Source organism: Lethenteron reissneri, chromosome 70 (assembly GCF_015708825.2).
Source record: "Lethenteron reissneri isolate LAM-NWPU_2019-01 chromosome 70, ASM1570882v1, whole genome shotgun sequence".
NCBI classification, from domain to species: Eukaryota; Metazoa; Chordata; class Hyperoartia; order Petromyzontiformes; family Petromyzontidae; genus Lethenteron; species Lethenteron reissneri.
This window is the reverse complement of record NC_083848.1, coordinates 1,954,827-1,972,275: the sequence shown is the minus strand read 5'-3', so window position 1 is coordinate 1,972,275 and position 17,449 is coordinate 1,954,827. Positions and strand designations below refer to the sequence as shown.

The window sequence follows — 17,449 nt, the reverse complement described above, 5'->3', positions numbered from 1 at the left end:
TTATGGTTACAATGTTAGAAAATGATTGCATTGTTTACCTCCTCAGAGCGCGCAATCAGAGACAATGCCCATGCTGAATGTCTATGGATCAGTCGTCAAGCTGCACGAACACCCATCCATATAGGTGACAAAACCCCTACCTGTAACAATACATTAGAGACATTACATTCTTGGTTCTCAGCTACACTCAAAAAGATACCAATTACAACAGGAGACAAACCGTGGCTCAAACTTGGGTTTACTAATTGGGTATGCCCTTGAGAATTGAATTATCATTCAAGCATGTTGGCATCTAGGATCCCATCTTATGACTGGTTAGTTTAGATGCCTTTACTTTGAGTAAGTCCAGGCAAAGGCGGCAACTCCAGCCTTCCCCTGGGTACTCAGACATGGCAGGGCTGAGACAATACATGTGATAAACACGGTCGCAGTCATTGCAAAACAGCAGCTGGTCGTCATTCTCATATGCGCCGCAAATGTTGCAGCACTTGCATTCAATGCACTGCCAACGGTAAGTCTTGATGGCGGTGCTCATGTTTGAAGTGTACTCCAAACAGGACGGGTGTGCAGAAACTCCACAATCGGAACAGGAAACCAATTTTTCCGGTTGTCCCGTCTCCTTGTTCTCCAAATCGCAGTAGTTGCTAGGGTTTGCCAGCCCATCAGGACCTTTTTTGGCTTTGAGGCTCCTCCGAGCGGCGCATGACAGTTGTGGCGGGCCACGGGTCCTTGTCCTCGCCCTCCTCATCCACTAAGCGGCTGTGCGTGTAATGACAGCCCGGCCCAGGGCGGTTCTTGTACCGGTTTCTGCAAATGTCGCAAATGTCGCATGCAAACGGCTTGCCTTTATCCTCCTGTGCCGCTGCTTCATTCTTCTTCCTGGTCCCCGCTGCTGCCTTGCCGGGGTCCTGTGTGGGCTCCTCCGTGCTCTTGGCTGCTCGCGTTTCCTGGGAGCCCTCGGCCCCCTCGCTGGGCGCGTCGTCGAGGTCTGAAGTGCGACCCTCTTCATTTGTGTCCTTCGCCACTTCGCAGATTGCGGTTTCCCTCGCTTCTATCTCAGGCTCCAGATTTTCATCAGGCGTCCTGCGCTTGAGCTTGGTTCTTGCACGGGGCTTCTTCCCTCTGCGTGTCCCACTTCTAGGGGCATCTGGGATGGCGAAGACCTCGTCCTTGCCACCAGTGCTCTCCGCATCTCCCTCAGGCGTCAGTGCGATGTCCGACTCCAACTCTGGGAGATCTTTAAAGGGACTGACCTCATCCCCACTGGTCTCTGGAGAAAATGAAGCCGAGTCCTCCGTAAATTTCCTCTTCAGAGGTCCGGCTGTCGATGATGGCTGGGTGGCTGGCTGAGCCTCGGTCTCCATGGCAGTAGCTGGGGTTGGAGCGGGGTCTACCGCCACCTCGTGTGATCTCCGTGGTGAGGGACCCTCTCCTGAGTCACTTGTTGGGTGTGCTTCCTCATCACCCTTTTCCACCGTTGTCTCGCCGTTAGATTGGGCATTTTCTGTCATCGGGCAGTGTTTTTTAACATGCCCCTCAGCTTTGCAAAGGTTGCATTTTAGCACGTCCTTGCAGTAAAACAGCCTATGGGCCCTTCCTCCATTCATGACCACAAAGGAGCCCTCTTCAAGCTGCCCATTGGGCACCAGCATGTAGACCTGCCTTCTAAAAGACAAGACATGTCTCAAGGCAGGATTTTTGAGGCCCAGAGGCACACGCTGAAGGTTGGAAGTCAGCGTGCCCAACTTAGCCAGGTGATCTTGGATGTCTTTATCGGGAATGTAGGGGGGGGCGTTGGATACGATCACGCGTACCCGATGGTGATGACATTGGCTCCAAGGTAAGGTGCCAATCGCCAACCGTCATCCCCTTCTCCATGGCGGCGTTTGCCACCTTTTCAGACTCCATGAAGAAAACCACTCTTCCGTTCACCTTGGAGGCGTACCTTATCGAGCCCCCTGGCACGATGGCGCGCAGCGCATCCACGTAAACTTCAATTGGAACATCGTGAGAAGCCGGGCAGCGGATCCCAGCCTCCTGTGGAGGCTCCGGGTGCTGCTGCAGGCACCTTGCAGACCCCAGAGACGGGCCTTGCGTAGTTGCGGTAGCTTTCGCGTATGTTGTTGCGGGTCGGGTGGACATCTTCACGTGTGTGAGATGTCACACACAACTACGAAAGCAAACCTCTCTACTTTCTAAAGTCAGGAAAAAATTACAAAAAAAACAAGAAACGTAAAAAAAATTGTGTATAAAGATGGTCAAATCTGTGTTATGACCACCTTCTGCTAATTATTGTTACTTCTGCCCACCCAAAGCTCCCCTGGAGAGAGTACAATAATTTTAAGTCCTTGGTTTTTTTTTTTACAAGAGGAGGAAAAAAAACGAAAACGTAAGGAAAAAAGCACACCAATAAAAATAAAATAATGTAAACACGCTCACAGCACAAAACAAGAGGAGATTCTAAAGGGGATGTCTGCCCTGCATCCACACCGGCCGGTGTGGTACAGTGGCGAACACGGGTGTGAAACACGTGGGAGCACACCAGACAAAGGAACGAAAAAAGACACGAAAAACACGAAAAAGAATCACAAAACTCAAAGATTACTAAAGGAACTCAAGATCGAAAAGAAAGCAAAGAAAAGCGTGATTGTGAAATCAACTATCAAAATAAAATTGGAGGATTGTGCGGAAAAAAACACACACACCTTTCCACTGCAGTGAGCGCAGCCGCGCACTGAACAGTGAAAACAACAGAAAAGAACAAAGAAAGAAAGAGAAAGGAAGTCTAAATTAACAAACAAACTGATCACAAATGTGTATAAAGCAAGACACTTACTGTTGGTGAAAAAAAATCCCGAAAAAAAGGGTGAGAAAAATTTAGTTTTTAGAGGTAAAGGCCGGAGCTCTGGGTGAACGCGTCTCTCCTCCCTCCCTCCCCCCTCCCTCGTTTAATGATCCAAGTTGCCTCTCCCTCCCTCCTCCCTCCCTCGTTTAATGATCCAAGTTGCTTCTCTCCCCCCCCTGCCCCTCTCCACCCTCTCCCTCCCTCGTTTAATGATCCACTTTTCCCCTCCCTCCCCCCTCCCTCCCTCCCTCATCCTCCCTCCTCCTCCCTCCTCCCTCCTCCCTCCCTCGTTTAATGATCCACTTTTCGCCTCCCTCCCTGCCTCCCTCAACCCCTGGATGGTTTCTTCTTGTTCATCTCCGTCCGTCTCGAGAGGCGAACGCCTCCAGACGTCTCAGGCGCTCGATTTAAAGTCGGAGCGGCGAAGGATAATACCGCCTCCACCCACCCACCCACTCAACCCCTCCACCCCTCCACCCACCCACCCACCACTCCACCCCACCGCCCACCCACCCACCCACCACTCCACCCCTCCACCCACCCACCCACCACTCCACCCACCCCTCCACCCCTCCACCCCTCCACCCACCCCTCCACCCCTCCACCCCTCCACCCACCCCTCCACCCCTCCACCCCTCCACCCACCCCTCCACCCCTCCACCCATCCACCACTCCACCCCTCCAACCACCCACCCACCCACCACTCCACCCACCCCTCCAATCACCCCTGCACCCACCCTTCCACCCACCCACTCCTCCACCCACCCACTCCTCCACCCACCTCTCCAGTCACCCACCCACCCCTCCAATCACCCCTCCACCCCCCCCATTTACCCCCCTCCACCCACCCACCACTCCACCCACCCCTTCACCCACCCCCCCACCCCTCCACCCACCACCCACCCCTCCAATCACCCCCCACCCATCCACCCCCCCCCCTTCACCCACCCCTCCACCCCCCCTCCACTCCTCCACCCACCCCCCCCTCCACCCACCCACCACTCCACCCACCCACCCACCACTCCCCCATCCACCCCCCCTCCACCCCTCCACCCACCACCCACCACCCACCCACCCCCCCTCCACCCTTCCACCCACTACCCACCACCCATCCACCCCCCCTCCACCCACCCCTCCACCCTCCCCTTCATCCACCCCACCCCTCCACCCCACCACCCACCCACCCACCCCTCCACCCACCCCTCCACCCCCCACCCCAACCTTACCACGTGTCTGTATATCTCCCAAGTCGTCGACACGTCTCGAGCCATCAGCTTCCGTGCAGGCGAACGAGTCGGAGGTGCGTTCCCGTGTTCTCAGCGACTGCTGCCAGTAGGTAAACACTTTGCACTTTTATTCATCTTCTTGGTTCTTTCGGTAAAGTCACGTAGAAGGGAAATAATAAAATAATAAAAATAAAACATAATGAAATAATAAAAATTAAACATAATAAAACTATACAAATTAAACATAATAAAACAATAAAAATTAAACGTAATAAAAAACATAAAAATTAAACGTAATAAAATAATAAAAATAAAACATAATGAAATATTCTCACGACGTGTCGGCCACAACGCAAGCAGCCGTCCTCAGGCGAAGAACAGGTCTGTCGAGAAGACATTATTATTGTATTACTTCCATTCTACGTGACTTTACCGAAAGAACCAAAAAGATGAATCCCTGCAGTCACGAAAGCTTTAAATCGATATTTTACACTTTTATTTCCGTCTTTTATCAAATTGTTTGTGTACACACGGGGTACCTTGAAAAAGATGATGATTTTTACTCCGTGAGTTCTTTCGGTAAAGTTCCGTGGAAAGAAATGCAATTGAATAGTAATGGAATACTACGTTTCGATTGCAGCACGAGCAGCCTTCATCAGATTGAAAGCTTTCGTGACTGCAGGGATTCATCTTCTTGGTTCTTTCGGTAAAGTCACGTAGAAGGGAAATTCTAAAAAAGAATAAAAACGTCGTGAGAATTATTTTATTATGTTTTATTTATTATTATTTTTTATTATTTCCATTCCACGTGACTTTACCGAAAGAACCAAGAAGACAAACATAGTAAACTTGGAAATATAATGCAATACAACACAGAGAGTCGGCTAACACAACAGTCAACACCCTACCTGGTTGGTTAATGTTCTTCCAAAGATTGCTAAATTTGAGAGAGAGACAAAACATAGACATGGAGACAACACAGACAAACACACAAGCAGAGAGAGACACACACAGAGACACACACAGAGACACACAACATAGACACACAAGCGGAGAGAGACACACAACATAGACACACAGACAGACACACAAGCAGAGAGAGATAACACAGAGACACACAGAGAGAGACACACACAGAGACACACAGAGAGAGACACACAACATAGACACACAGACAGAGACACACAGAGAGAGACACACACAGAGACACACAGAGAGAGACACACAACATAGACACACAGACAGAGACACAACATAGACACACAGAGAGAGACACGCACAGAGACACACAGAGAGAGACACACAACATAGACACACAGAGACACAGAGAGAGACACACAGAGAGAGACACACAACATAGACACACAGACAGACACACAAGCAGAGATAGACACACACAGAGACACAGAGAGAGAGAGACACACAGAGAGAGACACACAACATAGACACACAGACAGACACACAAGCAGAGATAGACACACACAGAGACACAGAGAGAGAGACACACAGAGAGAGACACACAACATAGACACACAAGCAGAGATAGACACACACAGAGACACAGAGAGAGAACACAGAGACACGCAGAGAGACAACGTCTCTCTGTGTGTCTCTGGAGAAGATTCCAGGCAGTAGCGTTGACAACGCTGGCGGACAAGCGGCAGACTTTTTGACTTTTCGAGGCTTTCGAAGTGACATTCGCTATCATGTTACGCTGTATTGGTCCCGTGTGAGTGTTAACATTTTTTCGAAGCACCCTGCATTTGTCAAATTAGCCATGTTCATGCGCGTTTGTGTTCGCGTTTAGGGTGGAGATCTGAGGGGCAGACTTGTGGCAGAAAGGCATCACGTGTCTCTGTGCGTGTGAACAAAGATGCAACTTGACTTGACACTCACTCACTCAGTCGACCACTAAACCACCTATTCACTCAGTCACTCACCCATCCACTCACTCAGTCACTCACTCACCCACTAACTTACACACCCACTCACCCACCCACCCATTCGATCAGTCAATCAGTCACTCACTCAGTCACCCACCCACCCACCCACCCACCAATTCACCCAGTCACTCACCCATTCACTCACTCAGTCACTCACCCACTCACTCACCCATTCACTCACTCAGTCACCCGCTCACCCACCAACCCATTCGATCAGTCACTCAGTCAGTCACTCAGTCACCCACTCACCCATTCACTCAGTCACTCACCCATTCACTCACTCAGTCGCTCACTCACTCACCCACTAACTCACTCACCCATTCACCCACCCACCCATCCACCCATTCAATCAGTCAATCAGTCACTCACTCAGTCATCCACTCACCCACCCACCAATTCACCCAGTCACTCACCCATCCACTCACTCAGTCACTCACCCACTCACTCACCCATTCACTCACTCAGTCACCCGCTCACCCACCCACCCATTCGACCAGTCACTCAGTCACCCACTCACCCATTCACTCAGTGACTCACCCATTCACTCACTCAGTCGCTCACTCACTCACCCACTAACTCACCCACCCATTCACCAACCCACCCACCCACCCATTCAATCAGTCAATCAGTCACTCACTCAGTCACCCAATCACCCACCCACCCACCAATTCACCCAGTCACTCACCCATTCACTCACTCAGTCACTCACCCATTCACTCACTCAGTCACCCGCTCACCCACCCACCCATTCGATCAGTCACTAACTCAGTCATCGACTCACCTCACCTACTCACTCACTCACTCATCCATTTACTCACTCAGTCACCCATTCACTCACCCACTCATTCACCCACCCACTCACTCACCCACTCACTTACTCAGTCACGACTAACCTACCCACCCATTTATTCACTCACTCACCGACTCACTCAATCACCCATTCACTCCCTCAGACACTCACTCATCCACTCATCCACTCACCCATTCACTCAGTAACCGACTCACTTACTCACCCATTCATTCACTCAGTCACATATTCACCCATTCACCAATTCACTCAGTCAGCGACTTACCAACTCACAAATTCACCCATTCTCACTCTGTCACCGACTCACTCAATCACCCATTCACTCAGTCAGCGAGTCACCCACTCACCTACTGAGTCACCGACTCACCCACGCACCAACCCATTCACTCACTCAGTCACCCACTCATCAACTGACCCACCCATTCACTCAATCAGTTACCGACTCACACCATCACTCACCCATTCGCTGAGTCACCGACTCACCCACGCATTCAACCCATTCACTCACTCAGTCAACGACTCACTCACTCACCTATTCATGCAATCAGTTACCGACTCACACACTCACTCATGCATTCACTTACTCAGTCACGACTCACCCATTCACTCACAGGCTCATTCACCCACCCATTCACTCACTCACCGACTCACCCACTCACCTAGTCACTCAATCAGTTACCGACTCACACACTCACTCACCTATTCACTCACTCACTCACTCACGACTCACCTACCCACCCATTCACTTAGTCACCGACTCACTCAATAACTCATTCACTCACTCAGAGAGTCACTCACTCAGCCATTCACATCGATTCATCCACGCACCCACCCATTCACTCACTCAGTCAACGACTCACTCACTCACCCATTAACTCACTCAGTCAGAGACTCACCCACTCACTCACCCATTTACTCACTCAGTCACCCAATCACTCACCCACTCACTCACTCACCCACCCACTCACTCACTTATCCACTCACTTACTCAGTCACGACTCACCTACCCACCCATTTATTCACTCACTCACCGACTCACTCAATCACCCATTCACTCCCTCAGTCACCGACTCACTCAATAACTCATTCACTCACTCAGCCATTCACATCGACTCAGCCACGCACCCACCCATTCACTCACTCAGTCAAAGACTCACCCACTCACCTATTCATTCAATCAGTTATCGACCCACACCCTCACTCACCCATTCACTCAGTTACCGACGCACCCACTCACCCATTCACTCACTCAGTCAAATACTCACCCACTTACCTATTCATTCAATCAGTTACCGACTCACACACTAACTCACCCATTCACTCACTCACCGACTCACCCATTCACTCACTCAGTCACTGACTGACTCACTCACCCATTCAATCACTCAGACACCGAGTCAGACACTCATTCAACCACTCACCCTACTGACTCACTCACTCACGCATTCACTCAGTCACTGACTCACCCACTCATTCACTCACCGACTCACCCATCGACCTGTTCACCCACTGGCCCATCTCCTCACCCACCTCTCAGACATGAGAGGCAGGAGAGTGCGTGGAGGGGAGGAGAGTGAGATGAGAGGGGAGAGGTAGGAGAGTGCGTGGAGGGGAGTGGAGTGAGCTGAGAGGGGAGAGGTAGGAGAGTGCGCGGAGGGGAGGAGAGTGAGATGAGAGGGGAGAGGTAGGAGAGTGCGTGGAGGGGAGGAGAGTGAGATGAGAGGGGAGAGGTAGGAGAGTGCGCGGAGGGGAGAGGTAGGAAAGTGCGTGGAGGGGAGTAGAGTGAGATGAGAGGGGAGAGGCAAGAGAGTGCGTGGATGGGAGTGGAGTGATTTGAGAGGGGAGAGGTAGGAGAGTGAGTGGAGGGGAGTAGAGTGAGATGAGAGGGGAGAGGTAGGAGAGTGCGCGGAGGGGAGTGGAGTGAGATGGGAGGGGAGAGGCAGGAGAGGCGTGGAGGGGAGGAGAGTGAGATGAGAGGGGAGAGGTAGGAGAGTGCGTGGAGGGGAGTGGAGTGAAATTAGAGGGGAGAGGTAGGAGAGTGCGTGGAGGGGAGTGGAATGAGATGAGAGGGGTGAGGTAGTGGAGTGCGTGGAGTGGAGTGAGATGGGAGAAGAGAGGTAGGAGAGTGCGTGGAGGGGAGTAGGGTGAGATGAGAGGGGAGTGGAGTGAGTTGAGAGGGGAGAGGTAGGAGAGTGCGTGGAGGGGAGTGGAATGAGATGAGAGGGGTGAGGTAGTGGAGTGCGTGGAGGGGAGTGGAGTGAGATGAGAGGGGTGAGGCTGTGTGTGTGTTGAACTTCTTTCGCACCGTACGTAGCCAGCCGTGCTAATTAGAGGGTCAGGACCGCCTGCTAAGACGTTCATCATCTAGCAGTGGACAGATCATGGCCAATGATTTATTTCAAATATCTGCGACTCAAAACGCAATCAACGCATTTATGCTGAAACATAAACGATTGTATACTCTGGTGAGGAGGTGAGTGGGTGAGTGAGTGGGTGAGTGAGTGAATGGGTGAGTGGGTGAGTAAGTGGGTGAGTGGGTGAGAGAGTCGGTGAGTGAGTGAGTGGGTGATTGAGTCGGTGACTGAGTGAATTGGGTGAGTGGGTGAGTGAGTCGGGGAGTGGGTGAATGGGTGAGTTGGTGACTGAGTGAGTGAATGGGTGAGTGGGTGAGTGAATGGGTGAGTGGGTGAGTTGGTGGGTTGGTGGGTTGGTGGGTGATTGATTCGGTGACTGAGTGAATTGGGTGAGTGGGTGAGTGAGTCGGGGAGTGGGTGAATAGGTGAGTCGGTGACTGAGTGAGTGAATGGGTGAGTGGGTGAGTGAATGGGTGAGCGAGTGAATGAGTGAGTGGGTGAGTTTGTGGGTTGGTGGGTGATTGATTCGGTGACTGAGTGAATTGGGTGAGTGGGTGAGTGAGTCGGTGAGTGGGTGAATGGGTGAGTCGGTGACTGAGTGAGTGAATGGGTGAGTGGGTGAGTGAATGGGTGAGCGAGTGAATGGGTGAGTGGGTGAGTTGGTGGGTTGGTGGGTTGATGGGTGATTGAGTCGGTGACTGAGTGAATTGGGTGAGTGGGTGAGTGAGTCGGGGAGTGGGTGAATGGGTGAGTTGGTGACTGAGTGAGTGAATGGGTGAGTGGGTGAGTGAATGGGTGAGCGAGTGAATGGGTGAGTGGGTGAGTTGGTGGGTTGGTGGGTGATTGATTCGGTGACTGAGTGAATTGGGTGAGTGGGTGAGTGAGTCGGGGAGTGGGTGAATAGATGAGTCGGTGACTGAGTGAGTGAATGGGTGAGTGGGTGAGTGAATGGGTGAGCGAGTGAATGGGTGAGTGGGTGAGTGAATGGGTGAGCGAGTGAATGGGTGAGTGGGTGAGTTGGTGGGTTGGTGGGTTGGTGGGTGATTGATTCGGTGACTGAGTGAATTGGGTGAGTGGGTGAGTGAGTCGGGGAGTGGGTGAATAGGTGAGTCGGTGACTGAGTGAGTGAATGGGTGAGTGGGTGAGTGAATGGGTGAGCGAGTGAATGGGTGAGTGGGTGAGTTGGTGGGTTGGTGGGTTGGTGGGTGATTGGTTCGGTGACTGAGTGAATTGGGTGAGTGAGTGAGTGAGTGAGTGAGTCGGTGAGTGGGTGAATGGGTGAGTCGGTGACTGAGTGAGTGAATGGGTGAGTGGATGAGTGAATGGGTGAGCGAGTGAATGGGTGAGTGGGTGAGTTGGTGGGTGATTGATTCGGTGACTGAGTGAATTGGGTGAGTGGGTGAGTGAGTCGGGGAGTGGGTGAATAGGTGAGTCGGTAACTGAGTGAGTGAATGGGTGAGTGGGTGAGTGAATGGGTGAGCGAGTGAATGGGTGAGTGGGTGAGTTGGTGGGTTGGTGAGTGGGTGGGTGATTGAGTCGGTGACTGAGTGAATTGGGTGAGTGGGTGAGTGAGTCGGTGAGTGGGTGAATGGGTGAGTCGGTGACTGAGTGAGTGAATGGGTGAGTGGGTGAGTGAATGGGTGAGCGAGTGAATGGGTGAGTGGGTGAGTTGGTGGGTTGGTGGGTTGGTGGGTGATTGATTCGGTGACTGAGTGAATTGGGTGAGTGAGTGAGTCGGTGAGTGGGTGAATGGGTGAGTCGGTGAGTTGGTGGGTTGGTGGGTGAGTGGGTGAATCGGTGAGTGGGTAAGTGAATCGGCGAGTAGGTGAGTGAGCAAATAAATGGTTGAGTAAGTGAATGGCCGTTCTTTATAAAGCAAAGATGTCACCTGATGACGCACCCAAATACATACACGGCAAGGCCATAGCCATAGAGTAAACATTGGGGGGAGCCAACGAATTTCATGACATTTCCTGCTTAAAATATAAAAAAATTCACTAACACATAAGATGGACTTTTATTTTTAACAATAATGTCTAATAGTGTATTGTATTACATTGCTCTGTTGTTTCTTCCTTACCTTTTCTTGTTTCATTGTATGTAATGGCAGAAATTAGGGATGAATAAAGTACAACCATAACCACAATCATATAAAATAAATCTACGCATTGATTTATACGAAGACACAAGTCCAGATATTGTGGCCAAGCTTTAGCAAAGTTTTGTTTTTATTTACATAGCATAGCAATTATTTTTTATATCAACATATTGGGGGGGACATTTTGAGCATATTTGAATATTGGGGGGGATAGTGTCACGTGCGGATGTGCCCCCCCCCAATATAGATTATAATTACAGCCTTGGTACACGGTATTTCTTCAAATAATTGAAGTAATATGGGAACTTATCTGTATGCACGTTAATCTTCTTTCACACTGTGCGTAGCCAATCGTGCTGTTAAAACTATACAAATAACGAGCCTTTTGCCCGTCCAAAGACGGGTGTATTGCTTATCAATCTGAAACTTTCAAGCGAAAAGCAGAGCTGGACGTGACATATTCATTCCATCCCTTCGCGTGCGATGTGTAAGTGCGCGAAGATGCAGACCTATTCCATTTCAAGGTTAGATTCTCAACCAACATCGGTTTAGGTCGAGGTACACCGATTGTTTTCTTGCACACGACGACGTTGACCAATTTCTCTTGTAGCCCCGCTCACCACCCCAACACGTTCCATTCCCTGGTTACTACTACATTCAGAGAAGCCCCTTAAGGGCTGGTCTTTTGGAATTTTTGCCTCACTTGATGCAGTAATTTTTAGCTGTGACGGTCCCACCTGATGACGGAGACTCGTGTTGCCTCCGAAACGTCGTGATTTTTTATTTTATTTTTTATTTAACTTTTATTAATTAAAATTAAATTATTTTACCTACGTGACTTTACGCGAAAAAAACCTAAGAATAGTTAGACAATCCCTTGTTCATCACGACATCCTCTTTACTTTGATGTCTCAACGGCGCTACAGAGATCGCGTGACGTGAGGGTTCTGCCTTCGCAGTGAGGGTTGCAAGTTGACGCCGATAAGGGGGGGAGGAGGCACCTCGCCCCCCCCATGTGGAGTGACGTCACCCGCTAATTATTATTTAGAGGACGTCACCTGTTCATCATTCACTTGGCAAAGGCGGAGACCCTCACTGCAACAGCCCCGAGTCTCCCGCGCATGTCCCCCTTTTATACCGAACAAGGCCACGCTCCCCTTCCTTCTTGCTGACTCTGGACGCTCGCTCCGCTGGCAGACTCTATCGTCCCCATCCGTCACCTGACCACGCTCCCTTCTCGATTATTCCCGTAGCCACCAGTCCCTTCGCACTTACAACTGATACCCCCGTCATTATCTCCCGTGGCCACCAGTCCATTTGTACTGCAGGCTGACTCTCCTGTAATTACCTCCCGTGGCCACTAGTCCATTCGCACTGCAGGCTGACTCCCCTGCCATTACCTCCCGTGGCCACCAGTCCATTCGTACTGCAGGCTGACTCCCCTGTCATTACCTCCCGTGGCCACCAGTCCACTCGCACTGCAGGCTGACTCCCCTGTCATTACCTCCCGTGGCCACCAGTCCACTCGCACTGCTGGCTGACTCCCATGTCATTACCTCCCGTGGCCACCAGTCCACTCACACTGCTGGCTGACTCCCCTGTCATTACCTCCCGTGGCCACCAGTCCACTCACACTGCTGGCTGACTCCCCTGTCATTACCTCCCGTGGCCACCAGTCCACTCGCACTACAGGTTGACTCCCCTGTCATTACCTCCCGTGGCCACCAGTCCACTCACACTGCAGGCTGACTCCCCTGTCATTACCTCCCGTGGCCACTAGTCCTTTCGCACTGCAGGCTGACTCCCCTCTCATTACCTTCAGTGGCCACCAGTCCATTCACACTGCAGGCTGACTCCCCTGTCATTACCTCCCGTGGCCACCAGTCTACTCACACTGCAGGCTGACTCCCCTGTCATTACCTCCCGTGGCCACTAGTCCATTCGTACTGCAGGCTGACTCCCCTGTCATTACCTCCCGTGGCCACCATTCCACTCGTACTGCAGACTGACTCCCCTGTCATTACCTCCCGTGGCCACTAGTCCTTTCGCACTGCAGGCTGACTCACCTCTCATTACCTTCCGTGGCCACCAGTCCATTCGCACTGCAGGCTGACTCCCCTGTCATTACCTCCCGTGGCCACCAGTCTACTCACACTGCAGGCTGACTTCCCTGTCATTACCTCCCGTGGCCACTAGTCCACTCACACTGCAGGCTGACTCCCCTGTCATTACCTCTCGTGGCCACCAGTCCATTCGCACTGCAAGCTGACTCCCCTGTCATTACCTCCCGTGGCCATCAGTCTACTCGCACTGCAGGCTGACACCCCTGTCATTACCTCCTGTGGCCATCAGTCTACTCACACTGCAGGCTGACTCCCCTGTCATTACCTCCCGTGGCCACTAGTCCACTCACACCGCATGCATGCTCTATTGTCATTACACTTGCAAAAGCTAGAATAAATTTATTTGGCAGTTGAACAATCAACACAACTCCCGTTTTATTTTCTAGATAGGGTAAAAACAAAGATTCTTATTGTTTTTTTACATACAGAGAAACTAGTTGTTGGGGTTGTTAGTCCCAAGGTCCTTTGAACGTTGATGTCGGCAAATGTGCACCGGACACCCCACACAGCAAAAGACGGGAACGCGTTCCGGACGAGTTTGCAGATATAAGGAATTAACCAAACCCGCCCCCCCCCATGATTTTATCATAATATATATTTCATTAAATGTAACACAAATATATGAAAACCTCCAACTACTTTTTTTCTTTGTTAAAATTGTTTTCGGTTTCAAATCTTATTTTACTACCCACACAAATCTTCGCCGAGTCTCTCCAAGACCAATTTTCGTTTAAACGTTGAATGATTACTTTCCAGAATTCCCGCTCGCCCGGCAGATCCGATGGACGACACCATCAACAATAACAGCACCGCAATCATCAACTTCACATCACCATCTTCGTCATCACCGTCATCATCATCGTCATCATCGTTATTACCATTCTTTGCATACCCTGGTGTACCGCTGTACCTCGACTCTCCGCTCCGTAGCCCCGAGTCTCTCCGCCCGCTCGCCTTCACCGTCATTCTCGTTCTTTACTGCCTCATCGTGACGGGCAACACGCTCCTCTGCTTCCTCATCGTCCGCGACCCTCGTCTCCACAGGCCCATGTACATCCTGCTCGCAAATCTGTCCCTCAACGCCCTCGTGGGCAGCTCGGCGACTCTCCCGCGCGCCATGCGCGACCTGGTCGCGCCCAACGCCATCACGGCGGGCGAGTGCCTGGCCCAGGTCTACTTCATCCACGTCTACATGAGCCTCGAGTACTACATCCTCGCCTCCATGTCCCTCGACCGCTACCTCGCCGTGTGCCTCCCTCTGCGTTACGGCGCCCTCTTCGGCAACGAGCGAGCCCTGCGCGCGTGCGCGGCCGTCCACGCGGCGGCGGCCGCGTGCGTCTCCGCCATCTTGTGCCTCGTGCTTCGCCTAGACCTGTGCAGAGGCCGCGTCGTCGACGAATTCTCCTGCAGCCACATGTCCCTGGCGAAGTTGGCGTGCAACGACACGTCCGTCAACAACGTCGCGGGCATCGCCGTCACCGCCCTCACCATGGGCGTCGGCCTGGCCGCCATCGCCGCCTCGTACGCCCGCATCCTCTTCGAGTGCTGCTCGTCGCGCGGGCGGCGGGGTCGCGGACGCAAGGCGGCGGGCACGTGCGTCGCGCACTTGGGCAGCCTGGGCGTCTTCGCGCTCTGCAGCCTCGCCATCGTCGCCATGCCCCGGGTCGAGCGCTACGTGCGGGTCTCGCCGCTGGCGCGCTGCGTCGTCAACATGGCCGTGTACGTGCTGCCCCCGCTGCTCAACCCCGTCATCTACGGCCTGCGCACCGCCGAGATCAGGGCGTGGCTCGCCGCCAAGGTGTGCCGCCGGGGCAAGGTCACGGCGGCCGCGTGAGGCGTCCATTGTCGGGGTGGGGAGGGTGTGGGGGTGGTGTTTCATTCTCTCCTCCTCCCCCTCCCCCCCTCCTCCCCCTCCTCCTCCTCCCCCCCTCCTTCTCCTCCCCCCCCTCCTCCCCCCCTCATCCCCCTCCCCCCTTCCCCTCCCCCTGGCTGCCCCCTCCCCTCCCCCCCCTTGCTGCCCCCCCTCCCGCTGCCCCCCATCCCCCCATACCCCCTCCCCACGACCTCCTCCCCTCCCCCTCTCCACCCCCTCCCCCCCTCCTCCCCCCCATTCTGTGGGACTTTAGTTGAAGGTGACGGAGTTACCAGTCGCTCGCAAACCATTCCCAGAGGCCGCTTTAGGCCGCTGGCGGTGGCTTACAAGCGCCACGGGGGGAATGGCCAATTGAAATTGGTCCTCCCATCCCCCCCCCTCTCCCCCAATGGCACTGGTCAAATCAAAGTTACCATCTGGTTGTTTAGTCGGACTATTGGTGATGGTGCAGTTGTGCGGAGAGTGGGCATTGTGCTCATGACCAGCTCCATTTTTGACAGCAGAGGTGTCACTCCGAACCAGTGGAGCGGCATTGGGGCCGTCCATAAATGACGTCACGCGATTTTGACCAATTTTTGACCGCCCCCTCCCCCCCTCCCTCGTCACACGGCGTCACAAAAAATCAGACCCCCCTCAAATATGACGTCACAAAGCTCTACCCCCCCCCAAAACCATATTTCCATTTTGAAAATTAAACATGCTTCAAATCACTTTAAACTATTGTCATTGTAGTGCGTATTTAATGTGGCGCTGCACTCTGATGTTGTAGGAGAAAACATTTATGAAAAATACTGTATAGCATAAAATTCACTTGAAAATATTCAACGTCTAACTAAAACTGCGGATGTTCAGAATATAAAATAGAATTTTTTTTGTAATTATCAAATATATAAAGTAATTATAACTATAAAAAAATACTTGAAACTTTGTAGTTGAACGAAGAAAAATGGAGAGTACAATTATAACAATCACATATTCATTGCACAGAATGAAAATGAAAATGTTTATTAACAATCATTAAATTGTTTTCAAAATGTATGCTTCTACCTGGTCTGTCGCTCCGCACAAAACTTCAGGTCTTCTCGGCCACGGTCATTCCCTCCCTTCTCTACGCTTCCGAGACGTGGACCCCCCTAATAGAACATCTTCGCCGGTTAGAAACATTTAGGCTGGCCTGCCTACGATCCATCCTGGGATTAACCTGCAGGCTGGATTGTGTGAGGAGCTCACAAACCCTTGAAAGATCTGGACAAAGTCCCATCGGTGAGCTCTTACGGCAGACAAGGCTGCGTTGGCTGGGTCATGTAGCCCGCATGCCCAGCCACCGCATGTCTAAACAGCTTTTGTTCGGCCGGATCGAGGGGGCTAAACGGGCGCGGCACGAGCTAGAGAAGAGATGGAGTGATGTGGTACAGGAGGACGTGGAGCTGAGTGGACTTGCCGATGACTGGTACCAGCGGTGTCAAGATCGGCCTCAGTGGAGGAGGCTCGTGTAGGACGCTACTGGGCAGTTGGAGGCAGTCGCCCTCCAACAACAACGGAGGGCGGAGGAGCGACGCTCACAACAACGAGCGGAGCGTCGGGGTGTCTAAAGCACAGCAAGTTGGCACAGTAGGGGGCACAGGTGGTGCATCGGCCACTCATCTCATTCATTCGACCCGTGGCACCTGCTGGGTCTGTCCCGTGACCTCCTGCCAGCGGGCATTCTAAAACTCCGTGGCCTTAACGTGCACACAGCCTGGCACAGGCGTGGCGGTGACGTCACCGCCACTTAGTAACGAATGGCGTTTGTTGTTGTGTTGTTGTGATGGACAAGCAAACGGTACTGTAGGCTGGCCTAAGACTCTAAGAGTATCCGGCATCTGCTATAAATGCCCACGTGGCGATGATGACGACGATGACGTCATCATCATCGCCGCCCGCGTCGTTGAGCAGCGATTATTTGGTGATAGCGCCCCCCCCCAATCCTCCCAGGTGAGCTTCAGAAATAAAATAAGTGATATTAAAAAATAAACATGTGATATTAAAATAAAATAAGTAATATTAAAAATAAATAAGTGATATTAAAATAAAATAAGTGATATTAAAATAAAATAAGTAATATTAAAAAATAAATAAGTGATATTAAAATAAAATAAGTGATATTAAAATAAAATAAGTAATATTAAAAAATAAATAA

General features: G+C 51.8%; 2 protein-coding genes across 2 annotated transcripts; one reads left to right on the top strand and one right to left on the bottom strand.

The window, feature by feature from the left end:
- Positions 1-80: 80 nt before the first annotated feature.
- Positions 81-2,248, bottom strand: LOC133360905 (zinc finger protein DPF3-like). The gene is given in 2 exon segments (XM_061579786.1): positions 81-680; positions 682-2,248. Coding segments are annotated over 2 exon segments (1,359 nt in total). The 5' UTR covers positions 1,653-2,248; the 3' UTR covers positions 81-292.
- A 1,865-nt stretch (positions 2,249-4,113) lies between these two features.
- Positions 4,114-15,231, top strand: LOC133360997 (olfactory receptor 52K1-like). The gene is made up of 3 exons (XM_061579879.1): positions 4,114-4,181; positions 5,879-5,928; positions 14,154-15,231. Exon 3 carries the CDS (start codon positions 14,179-14,181, stop codon positions 15,229-15,231), a length of 1,053 nt encoding a protein of 350 aa, XP_061435863.1. The 5' UTR covers positions 4,114-4,181; positions 5,879-5,928; positions 14,154-14,178.
- Positions 15,232-17,449: the final 2,218 nt, after the last annotated feature.

Bases quoted from the DNA above. Each gene is read 5' to 3' on its own strand.
- LOC133360997 (XM_061579879.1), top strand. From the start codon at position 14,179: ATGGACGACACCATCAACAATAACAGCACCGCAATCATCAACTTCACA.